The sequence below is a fragment of the Anastrepha ludens genome, chromosome 2 (assembly GCF_028408465.1).
Source record: "Anastrepha ludens isolate Willacy chromosome 2, idAnaLude1.1, whole genome shotgun sequence".
In the NCBI taxonomy this organism is placed as follows: Eukaryota; Metazoa; Arthropoda; class Insecta; order Diptera; family Tephritidae; genus Anastrepha; species Anastrepha ludens.
This window is the reverse complement of record NC_071498.1, coordinates 9883234-9905985: the sequence shown is the minus strand read 5'-3', so window position 1 is coordinate 9905985 and position 22752 is coordinate 9883234. Positions and strand designations below refer to the sequence as shown.

Below are 22752 nucleotides of genomic sequence, written 5' to 3'. Positions count from 1 at the left end.
TGGTGATGTGGGTACATCGGTTGGCTCATGCCAAGCAATCTTTTCGGAAATTTCGGAATTGCTGAATTTTGATCAAAAACAACAGGAATTGTTTAATGACATGAACGATAATCCAGACTTGCTTAAGAGGATCATAGCTGGTGACGAATCATGGGTATATCGTTATAACATCGAAACCAAACCCCAATCGTCCTAATAGAAGAGTCCAGGAAAGCCAAAACCAAAAAAAGCACGGGAAGTTCGATCAAATAACAAGGTTTTGCTCACCGTTTTCTTCGATTACCTTGGCGTGGTGCATCAAAAGTTCGGACTATAAGATCGTACGGTAAATAAGGAGTACTACCTTGAAGTTATGCGCCCTTTGCGTGAAGCAATACGAAAAAACGCCCTGAATTGTGGAAAAAAAGTGGAAAAAGTGTATTATATCTGATAGGGACTACTATGAAAGAGATAAAATAGAAATTGATGAATAAATAATTTTTTTTGAGCACACCTGGTATACATTTTTTATTTTATATTGACTAATCATCCACTTAAATAAAGTTAACTGCTAAGCTATCATCATTTTAAGCAAAAGAAATGAGCTATCCCACAAAATTCAATGTCAAGTTCATTTTTCACTGTCATTCAGTCAGCTGAAACTGCGAAAAAATTCACACCCATTTATTTGCCTCTATTTCGATGCTCACAGAAAATAAACAGTTTACATGGGTAAGAAAAAAATTCCATAGTTGAAGCACCATAAATTCCTTTTATCACGCATTCGCTATACAAAAGAAAGAGAAAAATCAACTCGACCGCACTTCATTTTCTTCCAGTTTATCAGGGCTAGCAACAATACGAGTAATCAAGAGTCGTTGCTACGCAGGCAGTTTTTTTCCTACAAAAAAACGTACAAGCGCCAGTTTTTACTTCTTAGTTCTTCTTCTTTTTCTTTTATTGTTTACAATTTTTTCCTTTTTTTCATTTCAGGCATGAAACCCCGCATCAAGAATCACTTTCGCGCGCATCAGCTTTCGATATGGCTGCGTCTCATACCAGAGTTGCATCGCGCCGGCATGGAGGATGTCATTACGCGTCACAATTTATTTAAAAATCATGATGACATGGATTTGTATGAAGGACCTGTGAAACCGGATCCGTTTGCCTCAACGCGTCTGCTACTCATCGATGATGCGCTGCTGCGTAAAGCTGGACGTGGCGGCAACTTGACTGCCGGCTACATTAGCGGCGTCTTGGGCGGTAAGTTTGCTTTTGATTTGTTGATTATAGAAAATGTCACACAATAAGCGATCGAAGCTCACACATATATTTGTATACAATACATATACACTTGCACACATTTTCATAGTATTTATAGGGTAAAACAACTCGAACACCTATGTAAATAAGTGGCTTGCGGCCGATGCGTTGAAAACTAGACGAATAAAAGGTATGCGTGTATGTGCTTGTAACCTGTGTACCTACCTTGTAGGGATGTCAACGCTAAGAGCAATGAACGCATTGTCAACGGTGTGCGGCTGTGTTGAACTGTCGCATTGCATGGCTTTCAATCGAGCCTCCAGCAAGCATGCAAACATACAAACAATGTTGCGCGTGTTGTCCTTGTACAAACAAACTCTCTTTTGGGTTCTTTCAAGCGGCTGATGAACTCTCGGCGCTAGTCGAACCTCTCTGTCTTCTCTGTTTGCTGAACAAACAAGTGACCGACTTGCAGAATGAGGAAGCAACTGAACACAGTTCAAGTAATGTAGGCCACAATGTGACATTTCAATCGGTTTGACGCAGCTGAGCAATACGTGATTCCACATTCCTTTTCGGTCTTCTCCGCTATTTACAGCCATCGCTGCACGCGTGTGTTGACTTATGTCGTCAGTTGTTAAATCAGCACATCGAATTTCTTGTCATAGCTCTCAGTTTCCTTATCCTCCCATATTTCGCTAGACACTCATCAAGTCAAAAAAAAGTTTTTAATTTAAATTTGGCTAAATGGTGAAGAGGGCAGCGAAAATGCTAAACCCAGACACATGTTCAAACAGCTAAGGACACGCGCCTCAAAAATGTTATATGTTGGAAAAAAATTTTATGCTGTGATTCATTGATGAATGTCATTTTTTTTATAAGTACCTAAGCAATCTGAATTTCATAGTCAATTTGTTTTTTCCTTACTTTCTATTTTAACAAATTTTTTTTATCATAGATATTTGCTTCGATGTGAAGGATCATTTGTAATTTAAACGCTACTAAATCGCTTAGCCGATTGCGCTGAAACGTTTTTGAGTTGATGCGAGCGAACTTGTGAGGGTTTAAGAATTTGCCTCGAGCTGCTGGATGCGTTCAAGATAATAAAAGAAATAGTATTCATGAACCAATTTTTCCAAGTAAGAGCATTCGAGAACTGCAAAATATTTTTGGAAAATTTCACCTTATATATTCCGAAAACTCATATTTGTGGTAAAATTTACTTCGTGCTCGAAATAAATCTTCACTACCTAAGAAGAAATCTGTTCGAAAAAGATGTACCTGTAGGTAGCGCTGTGGTCGATATGTTCCCAGATAATTGTGTATAGTCCGATTTCGTTCGTACTCGGTACACAAACTGAGCGGCATTACGATACGGTCACCACATATTAAAAAGCCATTTTATTTCACTTAGTTTATTTTATAGCAAACACCACGCAAAATTTGTTAATGATTTTTCATTCAATTTTCATAACAAATTTTATCCAGAATTGTAGGAAAAATGGTTGCGTATGCTTTTTTAATTCCAGTGACGGCTTGATTTCAGTACTGCATTCTTCCTGGCCGATACCTTTTCTTTATGCCATCTTTGATATTTGTCAATTTTTTTTTGTTCTTCCGTGTTCACACCTTTCGGGAGCATAAAGCCTCCAAAAGACTCAGTCTTGCGTTGGTTTCTTTTATCTGTTTTTTTTTTCTGTCTTTGATTTCTGACAAGGTAAGTGATTAGCCTGCCTTCTTATTGCTTGGAGCGCCATCTGTGTTTCATATTTTTCTGGCAGAAGGATCGGACAGATGGTTGAGGACTTCGCTAAATTTCATTTGTCTGCGCTATTACCGCGGTCGCCCGGTTCCTCTTGCTGGCGCCACTGATGCAATGTGTAACTGTGTGTTCTTCATTGTTTTTTGCTTGTTTTAGCAGTCATAATGCAAGAAAGCGCTGACTATTGTACAGGCTGGAAAGGATAAGCTTTGGGGTTTGAGGAATGAGATTTTTTGTTGTTTTTTTTTAGAAACGGGGTAAGTAGGTTAATCCCGGAACCTCTGGGATGGAAGACTAGTGCACTTACGCTAGACTACCGAGGCTGTTGAAAAGAGTCATTCCCAGGTACTAATAGTCGTTCCTTGAGGACATTTGTCAATATACAGTCAATAATTCAAAGGTTAGCGAAAACATTCTTGAAATGGTTCTGGTTCTGACGAGGAAAGAAAAAGGACTGGCAGACTAGACTGGAGTCTTTTGAAATGAAAAGTATATGTGAACAACCCAATAACAATTCCAGAGTTGAAGCACAACATTCGTAACTGATGTAATTTTTCACACCTAAAAATACTACGCATCTAATATTAGTCGCTATCTTGCGCAGTGTATGGCCACTCCACTTCCATTTCATATTTCAATTTCTATTGGTTTTTGCCCGCTTCGTTCAAAGAGTTGTTCGTTCGAAATCCAGTTGTCGGACCACCAGCTACGGAGTATGGCTTTGAGACTTCGGTTCACAAATGTTTGGAACTTACACTTCATATAAATATATAGACACCAACTAGTAGGACGGATTTAACTTTCGAAACAAAACTGTTGCAGGCGGTTGAAAAACGAAATGCGAGCACCACCCAAATCTTAGATGACAGTCTCATCGTGCGTACTATGTATAAACCTATCGCTTCTGATTAAAATGTTTAAAAATTTATGACTGGAACCGAAATAAGTAAAAGCAAAATAACATTCATGGCTGAACTTAAACAAAATTTGAAGTTTGAAATACAAATTATCCATTATCCTATAACACTGTGAATAAATTTCAAGTCATCGCATTGAGTAAGAATTATTCATGCTCCAAACGTACAAACGCGCATGTCACCGAGAAAGTGAAGATCCCGATACCCCAATCGTTGACGACGGAATTGTCGTTCCGCTACCCGATCATGACGAGGTGAGAATAGCAATATCACGGCTAAAGAACAACAAAGCCTCGGGCGCCGACGGACTGCCGGCTGAGCTATTCAAACATGGCGGCGAGGAGCTGGTAAGGTGCATGCATCAGCTCCTATGCAAAATATGGTCGGATGAAAGCATGCCTGCCGATTGGAATTTAAGTCTGCTCTGCCCAATCCATAAGAAGGGCGATCCTGCAATTTGTGCCAATTACCGCGGGATTAGTCTTCTAAATATCGCCTATAAGGTTCTAGCGAGCGTATTGTGTGAAAGGCTGAAGCCCACCGTCAACCAACTGATTGGACCTTATCAGTGTGGCTTCAGACCTGGAAAGTCTACCATCGACCAAATATTCTCAATACGCCAAATCTTGGAAAAGACCCATGAAAGGAGAATCGACACACACCATCTTTTCGTCGACTTCAAAGCTGCATTCGACAGTACGGAAAGGAGTTACCTGTATGCCGCGATGTCTGAATTTGGTATCCCCGCAAAACTAATACGGCTATGTAAGATGACGTTGCTCAACACCAACAGCGCCGTCAGAATTGGAAAGGACCTCTCCGAGCCGTTTGATACCAAACGAGGTTTCAGACAGGGTGACTCCCTGTCGTGTGACTTCTTTAACCTGATGTTGGAGAGCATCGTGCGAGCCGCAGAACTTAATCGCTCAGGCACAATTTTTTATAAGAGCGTACAATTGCTGACGTATGCCGATGATATTGACATCATCGGCCTTAACAACCGCGCTGTTAGTTCTGCCTTCTCCAAACTGGATAAAGAGGCAAAGCGAATGGGTCTGGTGGTGAACGAGGACAAAACGAAGTACCTCCTGTCTTCAAACAAACAGTCGGCGCACTCGCGTATCGGCACCCACGTCACTGTTGACAGTTATAATTTTGAGGTTGTAAAAGACTTCGTCTATTTAGGAACCAGCATTAACACCGATAACAATGTCAGCCTTGAAATCCAACGTAGAATCTCTCTTGCCAACAAGTGCTACTTTGGACTAAGTAGGCAATTGAGTAGTAAAGTCCTCTCTCGACGAACAAAACTAACACTCTATAAGACTCTCATCATGCCCGTCCTAACGTATGGCGCAGAAGCTTGGACGATGACAACATCCGATGAAGCGACGCTTGGAGTGTTCGAGAGAAAGATTCTGCGTAAGATTTTTGGACCTTTGCACGTTGGCAACAGCGAATATCGCAGACGATGGAACGATGAGCTGTATGAGCTTTACGACGACATAGACATAGCGCAGCGAATAAAGATCCAGCGGCTACGTTGGCTGGGTCATGTCGTCCGAATGGATACAAACGCTCCGCTTTGAAAGTATTCGATGCGGTACCAGCTGGTGGTAGCAGAGGAAGAGGGCGGCCTCCTCTGCGTTGGAAAGATCAGGTGGAGAAGGACTTGGCTTCACTTGGTGTGTCCAACTGGCGCCGGTTAGCACGAGAAAGAAACGACTGGCGCGCTTTGTTAAACTCGGCCAAAATCGCGTAAGCGGTTATAGCGCCAATTAAGAAGAAGAAACGTACAAATAAATTGGTGGGGACTGGGCAAACTCGACTGAGCAATCGGTCAGGAAGACTATTGTACTACACCCGGATAGATTACAGTCGAAAGAATAGAGAGACAGTATAGATGCAGTAGGGATGATAAGATGGAAAAATTGGTTTGAGGTCACGCTTCAGCAAATTTGTTGGATTCATTGATGAATCTTAAGGGATCCGGAAGAGAAAGAACTTTTTTCATTCTCAATACAACGCAACCCAACAGCCTTAGCCTGATTCTAAAAAACGTCGGATAGCTATAGACGAAATGCTCTGCTGTTTGTCATTCTCAAGACAAGATAGGCTTATTGGGTTGCCAATTATTCGCATGGTAGCCATAAGATGACCACAAGCCACACTTACCACTACTCTTAGGCCCTTTCTACTAAATATTAGGTGAAAGATCGTTAATATCCTGTTTTGTTCTTCCACAAAGCACTTGTCTACTCTACAGGAGCCCAACTCAGTCCAATGTCTTCCATGGGTAGACCTCATGAAGTCGTCAATCCATAGTTGAATCTATGTCTGAATTGAATTGCAGGTGGAAAAGGGTGTAGGGCCTAGTGGTATGCTTGCAGAGCCTTCATTAGCCAGTTTATCAGCCAAATCGTTCCCTGTAATACCAGAATGTCCAGGCACCCTATTAAGGCAAACTTTGTTGAGTTTTTCAGCCTCAGGAAATATTTTTCAGATTTTCAAGAAACAAAACCGACAATTAATTGTTTAAAAAAAAATCGAAATTTTTTAAGATAAAATCCTTCAATCGGGCACGAGTTTTTAATGTTTTCCAATATCAGTATAAATATTATTGAAATCTACCAAGCGGTTTTTAAGTTACAGTTGACCACCAGTTCAAAAAACATAATTTTGAGAAAAACGCGTTTAAAGTTTTGCATCGATTGCCGATTTGCCCGAGAGCCCTTTGTTTATTGTTGAATAACTCGAAAAGTATTTGTCAGATTCACTTCAAATTTTCACACAATATTTTTAAAATCATATTTGCAAAATAGACATTTTCTTGTTAAAGTAAACAACGAAACCACTAACCTTCACGCAATCAGAGCAGGTGTACCACAAGGAAGAGTTCTAGGCCCCGTCTTGTACACTTTGTTCACGGCAGATCTTCCACTATCAAAGAACACATATACAGCCACGTATGCAGATGATACTGTCGTCATGGCCAGGAGTACCCTTCCCTCAATTGCTTCTGGTTACCTACAAGAAAACCTTAACAGTGTTAGCGGCTGGATGAAAAAATGGCGCATAAAAGCTACCGAAAGCTAATCGGCCGTATCTCTTAACAGGGTTCCAATACCACAAACAGATAATGCCAAATATTTAGGTATTCTATTAGACCGGCGTCTTACTTGACGATCGCATATATTTTTAAAGCGAAAGCAACTTGGACTGAAATTGCGATCACTACACTGGTTAATCGGCTACAATTCATCACTTACACTAGACAAAAAGGTGCTTATCTACAAATCTATTCTGAAACCGATATGGACGTATGGCGTTCAATTATGGGGCTCAGCAGCAAAATCAAATCTAGAAATCATGCAAAGATTTCAGTCAAAGGTGATCCGCATGTGTGCCAATGCGCCATGGTTTGTACGAAACGAGATATTGCACCGTGACCTAAAAGTTACGACAGTTTTCGAAGAAATAAACAACCTCAGCCAGAGATACAACAACCGACTTGCCACTCATCCGAATAACCGAGCAAATAACCTTTCCAAGATAAGCTACTCCTCAAGATTAAAAAAATGTCAGCCTAACGATTTAATGCAAAGATTTAAACCGTAATATACGTAAATGCAAAAGTTGTAAAATTGTAGAATATATGTATTGTATATGTTATATGTTGTTCATTATTAAGTAACGAATTCCACTGGGAATTCGTACTCTAAGCTATTCTTATTTAAATTGTAGGTAAAAATAGTACTTATTGTTACTGTCATGACAGATTGTATGGAATAAATGGAGTTCGAAAAAAAAAAATATTTTTAAGATATTTATTATAGCCAAAGAAAAGTAAAGGAGGATGGTTCCATGTGTAGAAGTCCACGCAAGTGGGGAAAGTTACTGATCGCCATTCACTTGGGAGTGGCCAGGACGATTCTTCTACATATGGTTCAAGCAGCTCACAACGGCCGGGATTAGCCCACGTATCCTCTGGGTAGCTCCCGAACACCCGTTCGGGAGTGAGCTAACGTGAGAAGGCGAAGCATTCCAGGATAGCTGGTTGTGCGCTGGGTTTGGGACCCGCCACTTAAAAATCCCCCCCAATGAAAAGAATTACAAAGCCTCGGATGAGAACTGCCTTTACTGATGACGACCCCTGCAAACGAAATAAGGAATATGATTTGAGGGCATGCACCTGGAATGTCCGGTCCCTTAATGGGGAAGGTGCCTCTGCCCGGCTGGTTGATGTCCTCGTGAGAGTAAAGGCTGACATCACTGCCATCCAAGAGATGCGATGGACGGGGCAAGGTAAGAAAACCATAGGACCTTGCGACGTCTACTACAGCTGCCATGTAAAGGAGCGCAAATTCGGTGTCGGATTTGTTGTGGGAGAGAGACTTCGTCGCCAAGTACTGTCGTTCACTCCGGTGGACGAGCGTCTCGCAATAATCCGCATCAAAGCGCGATTTTTTAACATCTCGCTAATTTGCGCCCACGCCCCGACGGAAGAGAAGGACGATGCGACCAAAGATTCCTTCTATGAGCGCTTGGAACGTTCCTATGAGCGCTGCCCCCGCCACGACATAAAAATCGTGCTTGGCGACTTCAACGCCAGGGTGGGCAAGGAGGGAATTTTTGGTCCCACAGTCGGAAAATTCAGCCTGCACAACGAAACATCCGGTAACGGACAGAGGCTGATCGACTTCGCCGGGGCCCGAAACATGGTAGTCTGCAGCACCAGATTCCAGCATAAAAAGATACACCAAGCTACCTGGCTGTCTCCTGATCGAAAAACGCGAAACCAGATCGATCATGTTGTGATAGATGGAAGACACGCTTCTAGTCTATTAGATGTACGTACGATCCGAGGGCCCAACATCGACTCGGATCATTACCTTGTTGCAGCCAAGCTGCGCACCCGCCTCTGTGCAGCAAAAAACGTACATCTACCTACGCAAAGAATGTTCGACATCGAAAAGCTGCAATCACAACAGACAGCCAGAAGATTCGCCACTCGACTCACACTCCTGCTCTCGGAGAGCACTGCCCAACAAACCGGCATGCGCGAGCAATGGAGCAACATTTCTCGTTCACTACGTACCGCCGCCGAAGAAGAAATCGGATTCCGGCGAGCCCGAAAAAACAATTGGTACGACGAGGAATGTCATGCTGCCGCAGAAAGAAAGGATGCCGCCTATAGAGCCACGCTGCGATCGGGCGCAACGCGAGCCATGTGGGATCGCTACAGAGAGCTGAAAAAGGAAGAGAGACGTATTATCCGACAGAAGAAACGAGAGGCCGAAATACGTGAGTGCGAGGAGCTTGAGATGCTGGCCAACAGGAACAACGCCCGAAAATTTTACCAGAAAGTTCGGCGGCTTACAGAAGGTTTCAAGACCGGGGCGTTTTTCCTGTAAGAACAAAGACGGCGATCTGGTGACTGACGTACAGAGCAATCTTAAATTATGGAGGGAACACTTCTCGAACCTGTTAAACGGTGACAGCTGCGCATGTCATAGAGAAAGTGAAGATCCCGATACCCCAATCGTTGACGACGGAATTGTCGTTCCGTTACCCGACCATGACGAGGTGAGAATAGCAATATCACGGCTAAAAAACAACAAAGCCGCGGGCGCCGACGGACTGCCGGCTGAGCTATTCAAACATGGCGGCGAGGAGCTGGTAAGGTGCATGCATCAGCTCCTATGCAAAATATGGTCGGATGAAAGCATGCCTGCCGATTGGAATTTAAGTGTGCTCTGCCCAATCCATAAGAAGGGCGATCCTGCAATTTGTGCCAATTACCGCGGGATTAGTCTTCTAAATATCGCCTATAAGGTTCTAGCGAGCGTATTGTGTGAAAGGCTGAAGCCCACCGTCAACCAACTGATTGGACCTTATCAGTGTGGCTTCAGACCTGGAAAGTCCACCATTGACCAAATATTCTCAATACGCCAAATCCTGGAAAAGACCCATGAAAGGAGAATCGACACACACCATCTTTTCGTCGACTTCAAAGCTGCATTCGACAGTACGGAAAGGAGTTACCTGTATGCCGCGATGTCTGAATTTGGTATCCCCGCAAAACTAATACGGCTATGTAAGATGACGTTGCTCAACACCAGCAGCGCCGTCAGAATTGGGAAGGACCTCTCCGAGCCGTTTGATACCAAACGAGGTTTCAGACAGGGTGACTCGCTGTCGTGTGACTTCTTTAACCTGATGTTGGAGAGCATCGTACGAGCCGCAGAACTTAATCGCTCAGGCACAATTTTTTATAAGAGCGTACAATTGCTGACGTATGCCGATGATATTGACATCATCGGCCTTAACAACCGCGCTGTTAGTTCTGCCTTCTCCAAACTGGATAAAGAGGCAAAGCGAATGGGTCTGGTGGTGAACGAGGACAAAACGAAGTACCTCCTGTCTTCAAACAAACAGTCGGCGCACTCGCGTATCGGCACCCACGTCACTGTTGACAGTTATAATTTTGAGGTTGTAAAAGACTTCGTCTATTTAGGAACCAGCATTAACACCGATAACAACGTCAGCCTTGAAATCCAACGTAGAATCTCTCTTGCCAACAAGTGCTACTTTGGACTAAGTAGGCAATTGAGTAGTAAAGTCCTCTCTCGACGAACAAAACTAACACTCTATAAGACTCTCATCATGCCCGTCCTAACGTATGGCGCAGAAGCTTGGACGATGACAACATCCGATGAAGCGACGCTTGGAGTGTTCGAGAGAAAGATTCTGCGTAAGATTTTTGGACCTTTGCACGTTGGCAACAGCGAATATCGCAGACGATGGAACGATGAGCTGTATGAGCTTTACGACGACATAGACATAGCGCAGCGAATAAAGATCCAGCGGCTACGTTGGCTGGGTCATGTCGTCCGAATGGATACAAACGCTCCGCTTTGAAAGTATTCGATGCGGTACCAGCTGGTGGTAGCAGAGGAAGAGGGCGGCCTCCTCTGCGTTGGAAAGATCAGGTGGAGAAGGACTTGGCTTCACTTGGTGTGTCCAATTGGCGCCGGTTAGCACGAGAGAGAAACGACTGGCGCGCTTTGTTAATCTCGGCCAAAATCGCGTAAGCGGTTATCGCGCCAATTAAGAAGAAGAAAGAAGAGTAAAACAAATCAATTTTTTTTTTTAATTCTGACTACCCCTACCCCTTAATTTGTATAAATGTAAGAGCGAATATTGTCTGATGGCATTAATAAATATTCCTGTATGAACTTTCATACAATAAACCTCACTCAGTCTCATCAGAACTATTGTTATATTGTACATTGTTGGATCTTTGTGGACTTCTGATACTAGAGCTTTTGCAACTCATTTTGTGTCTTATTTTTGGTTTTTAATTTTTATGGCAAAATATCTCTGAGGCCTCTGGAAATACTGTGACCATTTCTTCCACAAAATTTATGAAAATTATTTACTTATTTTCTAATTTCACGGAATATTGTTTAGCCCAAGTAATTATTATTTTTTTTTTCTTTGCGATGTCACAGTAATAGATAGTTGAATAATTATGGGCAAATACCAATGAAAAAATCATGCGCTTGCCCTGCCCCACTCACACTTCACATTCACATTGATACTACATGAACGTGTCCATTTGCACCAATACACAAACATTTTTATTTAAAGTTATTACTTGAGTTTATTGCTTAAGTCTGTACTTGACAGTTGAAGTTCCAACATCAACAAAGTAACAAAATGTTCCGGCCCTAAGTTTTTCCTTATTCCGAGAACTTTTTGAGCTACTATTTTTCCGCCGTCGTATGCTGAAAAAGCAGCCTCACTTGTAGCCAAAAATATTTGTGTGTGCAAGCAATGGTTAAAGGCATTTAGTCACATGACAACCTTAATGTATTAAACTTAAAATTTTTCCTTTAAAACTTTCCTTTTCTCTCCATGCGTTTGCTTTTGATTTGTGCTGCCTGCTTTCGGGCGCATGTATTCGGATACATTTCATTTAGCTGCTTGATCCTTTTTCTTTTCTTCGCTTGCATTGTTGGTACTGACATGTCTTTGTTATGTTAACTGTGCTGTGTTTGGGTCCAACGAAAATCATATAAGTATCCGCAAACTTTGAAGTTCTACCACTTTTTGCGTTTTCATCATCCTTTGGAATACAAATGCCACATGAAGACTGCTGCTGGCGTTTATGGCTTTGTCTTAAGGGGGAAGTCTACTGTGACAAGGGAAAAAACAGGCTTATTTTCCGGATTTTATTTCTAACAAAATATTGCTCGTACATAAAATCTATTTAAACTCTTATCTTTATTATATATTTAAGTTTTTGAAAAAAAAATTTTAAGTCAAAATATTCAAAATGGCCGCTGTGGCACTTCTGCAAGCGCAGGTCCGCTTTTCTTAGGTGCCTAAACGGTGTACATGAAATCTTACGTTTCGGTGATCTAAAACAAAAAAACAAAATATTGTTATCATATACATAGTATTGACTCTCGTCTGACGTAGGATTATGTCGACAAAAAATTTTGGCGTTGAAAAAAAAATTCTTGAAATTTTTTTCTTTTTTTTGCCTAAAATTGATGTTACTATTGTTTATAACAATTTAACAAATAACGATATCAAAAAAATCCTATGTCAGACGAGAGACACTATTACAAAGAATATATAATTAAATTTTTAAGCTGATTCATTTATCAGAACTCGAGATATCGTGTACACCGTATACAAAAACTTAGTTTCGAGAAAAATGCGTTTAAAGTTTCAGTATAGCAGGTACGCGCTTTGGAGCGCTTCGGGAAAAGGTCGAAATTTCAACGAAGAAAAATTTAGCCAGCTGTAACACATATTGTACCTTATTTAAGAGGGTTCAAAGTATTTTTTAAGCTAATAAAAAAAAAATCGATTTTTTGAAAAATTCACAGTAGACTTCCCCCTCAATATTATAATTATAACATTTTCTTATTGTTTGCTGTCCCGCTTGCTTTGCCCTCTTATTTTATTATGCTTCTGATCGACCTTCCGCACCTTTAGCAGCGTATGGCAGTTGGTGCCTCGGGTGTCTTCTTAGTTTTCGAGAAAATTGTCTTTTTAATTTGTATTCTCGTGCAAAATCATTGCCAAAATTTAAAGTGCAATACAGGCACATGCAAGTGGGTACTTGTTATAAACTTCTATATATTTAAATTTAATTCTTTATTAGTTCGCCGTATGAGCAGAGTTCGCCTCAAAACTTCCTGCTGAGGTCACCTGAACAAAAAAAATAGTTTGGTTCTTTACTTATTTACATACATACGCATTTAGGGCGGGTCAAATTGTATGGCACTATTTTTTTCGACACTATTCTTAATAAATTTTGATTCTACCTGAAAGTATAAGAAAAAAGTTCATAACAGGGCAGCTCGTAAAATCGATTTCGAGCCCCCAACAGAAGCACAATTAAGTCACTTCATCTTTACACTATGTATAACAAGAAAAGTACGTGTAGCGTAGTACACATAACAAAAGGGAAACTTTCAAGGCAGACAAAAGAAGAGGGAGAAACCCGAGAGAAAATGAGAGAGAGAGAGAAAGAATATATATCTAAATAAATTCACAACACTTTCAGAGAATACAATTGGGCAAAATTGACGAAAAACGGAGAAGGGTCTCCCGGTGTAGATAACCGCCGGACACAAGCCGTGGCAACAACGCGCACTACTCCGAGCGTTTATCACCCTCACAAATGCAGTGATTCCAGGACCACAGCAACGGCACAAATTACCGCAAGGCAATACCACTAAATCCAACGCCGGAATGGGTAGCTCGACGTACAAGAACTAACCAGGAAACGGAAATAAGCGCGAAAAAGTGGGAACAAAAAAACAAAAAAGACAAAAAAATTGGGACCAAAAAAACGGGACAAACAGTAGGCACCATAAATATATTTCCTACAAGTTTGCACCAACAAACAAGGGACAAAAAGTATACAGTGTTATTTCTCACTAGAAATTAGCAACCACAAGGAAAAACTCAGGAAAAATAGCCTAAAGTGTATCTAAGCTATATATAAGGTATAGCTGTCTCTCTCTCCTTTTCCTCTACGTTATATCTTCTTTCTATCTCGCGGAGCGAAAATGCCCTAAACGTTGCATGGCCTTGAAATTTTACTCTCCATTCGCGCTCGTCTATCGATGTCTAGGAAGTTTCACTTCAAAATGTTTAGAAATCGGAGCTGCAAACTTTTTACAAAATTCACAAAAATTAAAAAAACCGCAATGGAAATTAAAAAAATTTTCGAACAGAAACTTTAGAAAACTGCTAAGTATGCAGTTTTATAGCCCAATGAATAACAAGTTAAAATCGCTTAAAACTCGCGTTGATTTTAGCCTTTTTTTTATGAGAAAAGGCTCATAAAGCAGTACCTACATAAAAAGTCTTTAATGAAATCAAATGATAACTTTCACTATTAACCTCACCAAGACTAGACCTAATTTTCCCATTGAATCAAAAACTGAGAGATATTTTGATGCTAACAACGCTACGTTTGGGCCGTACGCAAGTCACTCATGGCTAGCTGTTGAACCATGAGAACGCTTCTTGCTGATTCTGCAAGGCTTCTAATGCATCAGGAAAACATATCTTAGACGATTGCTCTCAGTTTAACAACAAAAAGCGAAGGACATTTGGCACAACTGTCGGAACTTCCACTTTAATCAACACAACAACCAATTGCTCAAAACCTTGTTCGTTGGCGAACAGGCGTCCTATGCTCCAATAGGAGTTAAAGGAAAAGAAAAATAATAATCAAAATTCATAGCACTCTAGTTAATTTTTATTAGTTTCCTTATTCATTTCGTACTAATTAAAAATAGGTTAGATTAGGTTTTGGTGGTGGTCGATTTGTATGACCAATTCACTTAGACCTTACAGGTCCGGGAACCTCATTTATTGCTCTTCGTGGAACCATTTTGTCGCTCTTATGAAGGGCAGGATTGGTCCAATCCCCACGGCAAATATTTCCACAAGAGCATTGAAAAAGTATCTGCCTGGAAAACCTGCCCTGATTAGCTTATAGCTAAGGCTGGACAATTGTAAAGGAAGTGCTCAACTGTGTCTTCTTCTTCCTCATCTCTGCAACGTCTACAATATTCATGGGTGTAAACCCCTAGTCTCAAAGAATGCCTGCCAAAGAGCCAATGGCAAGTAACACAAGCCACGACCTTCGAGATATCCTCTCCTGAGAGGCTAAGCAGTTCCTTTGTCTTTTTCTTATCTATTTGCAGCCATAGTAATGTTACCGTTACTCACGGGAGTTCATCTCTCCGTGCCATATTGACCACTTGGATAATGTTGTTCTTAATTATTAATTTGCTCGTGGCCATAGGTATTAACATTATTAAATTAAATAAAAACAATTAAAAATAGCTTTCTTTAAAATTTCGATCGAAGAGTTGTCCATTAGCGGACTTTTTTCTTATGATTTTAAGTAGCATCCGAATCTGGTAGGAACGATGTCGAAAAAAAAATTTACCCACCCTAATATGCATAAATATGTACATGCACATATTTTTAAATTTCTTTTAAATATCACACACAAAAATCACAAAATACGGCAAAGTCTCAATTTAGTTTATCTGTTTGCCGAAGTTTTAATTAAATGTTATGGTTTTGGCAAGCGGCAGTTTCAGTTGGGAATAAGTAAATTTTCATATTGAAAACTCAGATAATTTATTTAAACTCTCTTTCTAAAAAGTTTTTGATATTCGGTTAAAAGGTGGCAAGGCAATAAATTTCCTTGTTTAAAGTTTCTATAATTTCATTTATTTCATTAGATGCGTAATTTTGTCCCATAGAAAGCAATTGAAAAAAATAAGAAAAAATCTTTTTGACTAGAGTATGCGAGTATACTGAAAATATACTTATATATAAACAAATTTGCAAAAGTCTAGCAAGTTTGGTGCATTAACTGTTGAGAAAAATGCCTTGGAACGTTGCGCATCAAGCAAACCATCAAGTAATCCAAGCAGCCTTTTAAGTATTCCATTAGTAAAGCAGGAATACAAAAGCAACTATGGTATTTGGTGCAACCACATATTGACTCAAAATCAACGCTGTAAAAAAGCATTCAAAAATATTATTCGCCCTGACCAATAAGCTCAAGTTGATGCCAGTTTCATATCTTTAAATAAAACTCCCGAATGCTTAAAAATGTGCTCATCACTTAGTGCCAGGTCTGAACTATACGACGCATGCAGTAAAACCTCTCATTCAAAGTCTCAAAGCTTCTGATACATTATTAAATGCACTATATATGAAATTTGGAATTATTTAATAGAACCATTCAGCCTCATTTTTCGCCCCTTCTAATCCGCTTCTACTCAAGATAGGTTAGGTTAGATTAGCTTGGTTGGCATTAAGCCACGCGTAGACCTTTTGGTCCCTAGCGATACCAGATGGAGACCAACCTCTATTAAAACTGAAAGTAGACAACATGTAGGATGTCAATGCTTTTGGCGAAACTAAACAAAGCTAGGAAATCAATTTTTGAGACGTCCTCCAGACTCCTGACAAACTGATAATGCCGGATGAACGCAGGGAAAGTGTTTTAACGTTTCCTCAACATCCTCTATGCATTTCCTGCATTTATCCGTGCTAGCAATCCGTATTTTGTGAACAGCCTGACCGCATACTATAATAGCTCTGAAGTCCTTTCGTGAGAGCATAAGCACGAATTGAGTCAGTTTTTTGCACTTTCTTCTACACATGACTTTTGCTGTTTTGCATGTGGTTAGGTTGGTTCACCTCGCTTCCACTCGATGTTTCATGTAGTCGTCCATTGCGTTGTTTACTGTGTTTATCGGTTTTTTATGTCGTTCTCTTGTTCAAATGGTAGTCTAAGAGCACTTTCTGTATTCTTATATATGGAGAAAATTCCCAAGACCGCCAGCAAAAGATCGTTGAAAACCAATGCGATTTTTGAGCCATTTCAAACTTGCACTTGATTATCCCAAAACTAAATGAGCTATAAAACTACAATACATACCCAAAATTTTTCTCACGTCTTGAGGTCATTGGACGAATGAAGGGACCTACAGTTCTAAGCTGTACGGCCGAACGGCAGATGGCTTTTTATGAGGAGCTTTTTCATGGCAAAAATACACTCGGAGGTTTGTCATTGCCTGCCGAGGGGCGACCACTATTAGAAAAACAAATTTTTCTACCATTTTAATATTTTATGTACGGAGATTCGAACCTATACCCTTCCGATTGGTAGTCACACACCAACTCATTCTGGTGCGATAGCCGGCAAATTTACTTTAATTAGAAGATTTTAAATATTTTTAAAAATTCTTAGGGTTTTCTCTACGTAATAATTCTCTGAAGTACTCGAAAGAAAAACTCCGTAGAGAATTCATAGATTATCGCTCGAAAGGAACACGACCAATCGAAAATGATGGAACGATGGAGTCACTGCGATTTATGGCAATAAAGGCAAATAGAAGTTCAATGCGTGTGCTGGTTTGTTTATGTTTTATGATGAAATACAAACGCTCTATCAGCAAAATTTGCATTAAGGTACCTACTGGTGATAGATAGGGGCCCCAGTGGAGGAAAAAGGCCCCAGTTGAAGAAAAATTTAGCTACACTAAGTGTTATGTACAAGAAAGAGAAAATAATTCGGGCTTTGTCGAATTCAGGGAAAATTTATCAGTTGGTTAAAGCTCTGTTAGCCTAGATTTAGTCATAATCTTACATAGCTTAAAGCAACCTACCAGCAGTACCTGTTTTCGATTAGCTTAAACTCAACCTCACTTGGACAGAAATAAAAAAATTGATAAATATAGAGCTGTGGGTTTTGGATTCTTTACTTAAGTATTTTATGTAAGTTGAGCGCCATGAGGGAGTCGTGCTGTCATATCATTCTTTTTCACCTATTTTGAGTTAATATTCCACCAAATATACTAGACAAAATAGATTTTTCATACAAATGGAAAACATTTGATTATGAAATATATCGGTGGTGTAATCGGGATGGCATGCAGAGTAACACCTATTTAGTTTCTATGAATACTAAGTAAAATTTAGGTATTTTCTACCAGAGCTCCTACTGTACCCATTTGAAGGAAGAAGCCTTTCTCATACATATTTCAGCAAGTTGAATTATTTTATTTTAGTTGAAATCAAAATTTTCTGTGCTATATGAAAATAAAATCAGTCTAAACCACAAATTTAATTGAAGGAAGCTTCCGCTTTTAAGCTTTCAAGTCAAGTCAACTTATGCAGTGGTAAACCTTCATCACCATTTACTTCTCTGGAGCATTCTACTTTTGGGAAAACCACCAACAGGAACTGCAATTTATGAGCCATTTGCTCGCCTTTTCTTTGCAACTACAAACATTTTTGGGCAATAAGAGATTATGAATATATGAACATTAGGGTGGGTCATATTTTTTTTCGATATCGTTCTTAACAGATTCCAAAATTACATAAAATTCTAAAACAAAAAGGCCAATAAAACATGTCCCTAAAGTCAATTTCGTAACTCCCAAATTATAAAAATAATAAAAAAAATCTTTAATTAATTTTAAGTTAATATAAGGACTAGTATTGGCCAAAATGTTCTGATCGTATTTTTTTAATACAAACTTGTATCTGGGGAATTTTTTATACGACAAATTTATTTTTGATATTAATTTTTTTTTTTATGAATACAATGATGGCGCTAAAAAACAAATTATATGTACTTTTTAGTACTGTAAAGGAAACGCGACGGTATGTAATTCTTTTTTTTGGATGTGTCAAATTTGCAAAGAACCAAAAAATATTTTAATTTACAATATAAACATTTTTTTCTAATACTTTTACTTTCTTCAATTTCATAACTGCCTCTGAATTTTCGTATTAATTCAAGTTGACTTATTTGAAAATTTGGGGAATAACCTCTTTTTTATATAAAGATGAGGTATGGCAGGGCTATTTAACCTAAAAGGCCAGCATATTCGTAATTTTAAATGTATTTCTGATGACTGCAGTGCTCTGATAGAGATGCCACAGAGTCCTTCCTTTCAAAAACTGCTGCAACTACTCCTTTAAGTGCAAAGTGCAATGTGCCAAAAGATTTGTCATGACATAACAAAAACAACTTAAACGGCACGTGCAATGAGTAAAGAAAAAAACACAAAAAACAAAATTAGGAAAAAAAATTAACAAACCAAAATTAACCAAAAAAAAAAAAAAAAAAAAAAAAAAACAACACAAAAAATCACGCAATTCATATGTACGCCTTTCTGAGACTATTTCACAATACAGATTTTAACGTTACAATAAAAATTTTAAAAATTTGTTGATAATCAATTAAATCTGATACTTAAATAACAGTCCTAAACTTTCCTTGTTCTATTTTTCGTAAATTTTTTATTTAAATTTTTTTGTTGCTTTTTCCATTAAATCTCAATTTGCGCTTCTGCAAAAAATTGCATATTTCCTTATGAGAATTAGTGTCTCATTTTCTTAAAATCGCAATCTGCATGCCTCAAAACTATATCGTACGCCTCTCTATTATATTTCGAGCAGGCAAAGATCGTGCGAGGAAAATTGTCCATCTCACCGCACTCTACACCCCTATTTGTGTTGACTACTTTAATACTTTTTAAATATGTTTTTTTTTTTCACACGTGCGCCCTGTTACCAGACTGATTATGATTTAGTTTCCTTAGCATTTCGCTTACAGCTGCGATACCGGGACTTAACTGGGATATCCAGGAAGAACTCAGCAAACCTCTTTCCCTTTACCTGTGTTCCTTTCCGGTCTACGCGTCATTTGAATCTGTCACTCAGCTTCCTCTGGTGTGAGTTCAACATACACAGGTAACCCCACCTTCACTGCCACATTTTGCTAGTTCATCTTCAGTTTCATTTAGCTTGATGCCCACATGTCCGGGAACCCAAACTTTCTCTTGTGTGAGATGATCGTTGAAAGTTAGTACATTATGAATTCAAGCTACAATGTACTAGTTCGATTTGTTGTTATCTAAGAGATCACAGGCCGTTAGAATGGCACTAAAACCCATCATCATCTCACCGCTATTCCTACTGCTTTTATTATTACCCGCAGTTCACCAAAAGTCTTTATATTAATTCTGAGAAGAAAAATGTGATTAGAATCACATTAAGTACACAACAGCCCGTCGATCCATCTCCCCTAGTTGCATCCAAGGTACACACTGTGAAATTTATAATCTTGTAATCCTGCACTAGCCTACCGTACTACTATATGTTCGGTACCGCTCTCTTGGCACACGACCATTCATTTTATGCAACTTCTTCTTCTTTCTTAGCATAACAGTACTGGGTGGACCATTGCTTCAGCCACTACCTTGCTCTAGATTCCCCGATCCGCTCTCAATCGCCACCAGTTTTTTATGTTCACCTCTTTGATTTCATCGATAACCGAATCTATCAATGTTTTTTCATTGGTGTTCGCTTAGATCGCTTTCCATGCGGTTGCTTTTTGCAGGCTCGTTTTAGTGTTCTTTGCTCTGGCATTCTTTCTACGTGCCCAAGCCAGCGTATTCGTTGGGCCTTTATGTATTTTATGATGTTTTGACCTTTTCATAAGGTGTTCAAGTTCTAATTGTACCGAATTCGATATATGATTCTCAAAATTTTGCTTTCGAATGTTGCTATTTGGTTCACGTCATTCGTTTTCGCCGCCTATACTTCACAGCCGTACGCCAGGATTAGCCGTAGGAAAGCGTGCTACGTTAGTAATTTTTGGTCTCTCGACATTAGTTTCGACTTGAATAACCATATATGCGCGAGGTATGCAATTGAGTAGTAAAGTCCTCCCGCGACGAACAAAACTAACACTCTACAAGGTTCACATCATGCCCGTCCTAACGTATGGCGCAGAAGTGTGGACGATGACAATATCCGATGAAGCGGCGCTTGGAGTGTTTGAGAGAAAGATTCCGCGTAAGATTTTTGGACCTTTGCACGTTGGCAACGCCGAATATCGCAGGCGATGAAATGATGAGCTGTATGAGCTTTACGACGACATAGACATAGCGCAGCGAATAAAGATCCAGCGGCTACGCTGGCTGGGTCATGTCGTCCGAATGGATACAAACGCTCCGGCTCTGAAAATATTCGATGCGGTACCAGCTGGTAGTAGCATAGGAGGAGGAAGCTCTCTTCTGCGTTGGAAAGATCAGATGGAGAAGGACTTGACTTCACTTGGTGTGGCCAATTGGCGCCGATTAGCACGAGAAAGAAACGACTGGCGCGCTTTGTTAAACTCAGCCAAAATCGCGTAAGCGGTTATCGTGCCAATTAAGAAGAAAAAGTGCGAGGTATGCTCTGTTTGTTGTTTGTAGTCGATCTTGTATGGTCTCTATTGCTGTTCTCTACATTGACGCTAAGCACCACGCCACGATAGTTCAATTCTTCTACAGCTTCGAAACGCGTATTGCCAATAACAAGACCAGCTGGTTTTCGTTTTTTTACAATAATTTTTTTTTTTTTGTCGAGACAGACTAGTAATTATAGCACTGCAGCACTCAGACACAATTAGGTCCATTGTATTGCACTCGGATTCCCTTGTAATTTTCTTGAAATCTACCCGACCTCCGAAGAAATCTGTGTGGATCTGGAATGCGAAGGAGCCAAGGTAGTCGCTTCTCAATCCATTTTTTTTTTTATTTGGTTCGCAGCATATACTTGGTTTTTTCGCAGTTAATTTGTAGTCCAACTTGCAGGGACTCCTTTTCTAGACCGTTTTATGCTTTTTTTAGTGTTGCTATGCCTCTTCTAATTATGGCTATGTCATCTGCGTACGCACATATTTGCATACTGCTGTTGAAGACATCTTTTTGTGAATCGAGACGATGAGCTACGATGAACCAAGACATTTATCCGACACATTCCTAATTATCTTCAGTTTTTTATTCTTGTTATAGCCCGTACCAACACCAACCTGTTTGGAAATTTCCTTAAATCTAAAATAGTTCTCGGAGTGTCAGGAGTTAATACGCCTACGAAAGGCCACATTCCTGCAGATTTCGCTACTGAGTTTCGTAATCCTTCCGTATACATTTTTCCACCCTAATGCATTTACAATAGATACTTACACATTACTCAATCCTCTTCGTTGTACGGATTCCGCAAATCAAAATATTTCTTTTTGTTTTTGTTTTATGTGTTTATACGCAAATTATGGTCAAATCAAACCCTTCAGCTTGAGCGAACAAAGGCTTTCGGAAAATTCCCACAAATGCAATACTAAAATAAATATTTCTCTCGCTCCACACTATGACCAGGACCAACTCACTCATAAATAACTTTGCGTAGAGTACGTAAATATTGGAAAATTGTTGGGGCGTAGATGAGCAACTCAATGGGCCCATTAAGTGCACTGACCAATTCCAATGCCGGTAATTGTTTTAATGCGGTAATGGTAATGTTGATAATGATGTGCGCGTCTGAGTAAATCAGCCAACGCACGAAATGCAAATGTATTGATGTTTGCAACTACTTTGGCATTGGCTGGGCTGTGAAACGCCAACTCATGCAATTTGCCTAATTGGGTAGGCATAAAAACCACCTACATGAAAAGTATTTAAAAAGGATTGTTGTGAAACCAATGGAAATGACTTGCAAAAGTGTATTCAAAACATGCGTGTGCAACAGATTATATACACTCAGTCGCGCCCAAACACAATTAGATTTTATGGAGTCCACCAATGCAAATATCAATGGCACATATTTTTGTTTAATAATATAAAAATAGATACGAGTATGAACGCAAGTGTTTTCACAAAGGGTCTATAGTAAATAGCTGACTTGAGAAAACTGAAATTATTTCTATGTTCA

At 39.6% G+C, this 22752-nt stretch overlaps 1 protein-coding gene across 2 annotated transcripts in view; it reads left to right on the top strand.

The window, feature by feature from the left end:
• The window catches only part of LOC128863080 (neuroligin 4-like), a 334586-nt gene that overhangs the window by 125237 nt on the left and 186597 nt on the right, over positions 1-22752 (top strand). For both annotated transcript variants that reach the window (XM_054102016.1, XM_054102009.1), the window contains exon 8: positions 973-1242. In XM_054102016.1, the coding sequence (XP_053957991.1) occupies positions 973-1242 (270 nt within the window). The remainder of the gene's footprint in view (positions 1-972; positions 1243-22752) is intronic.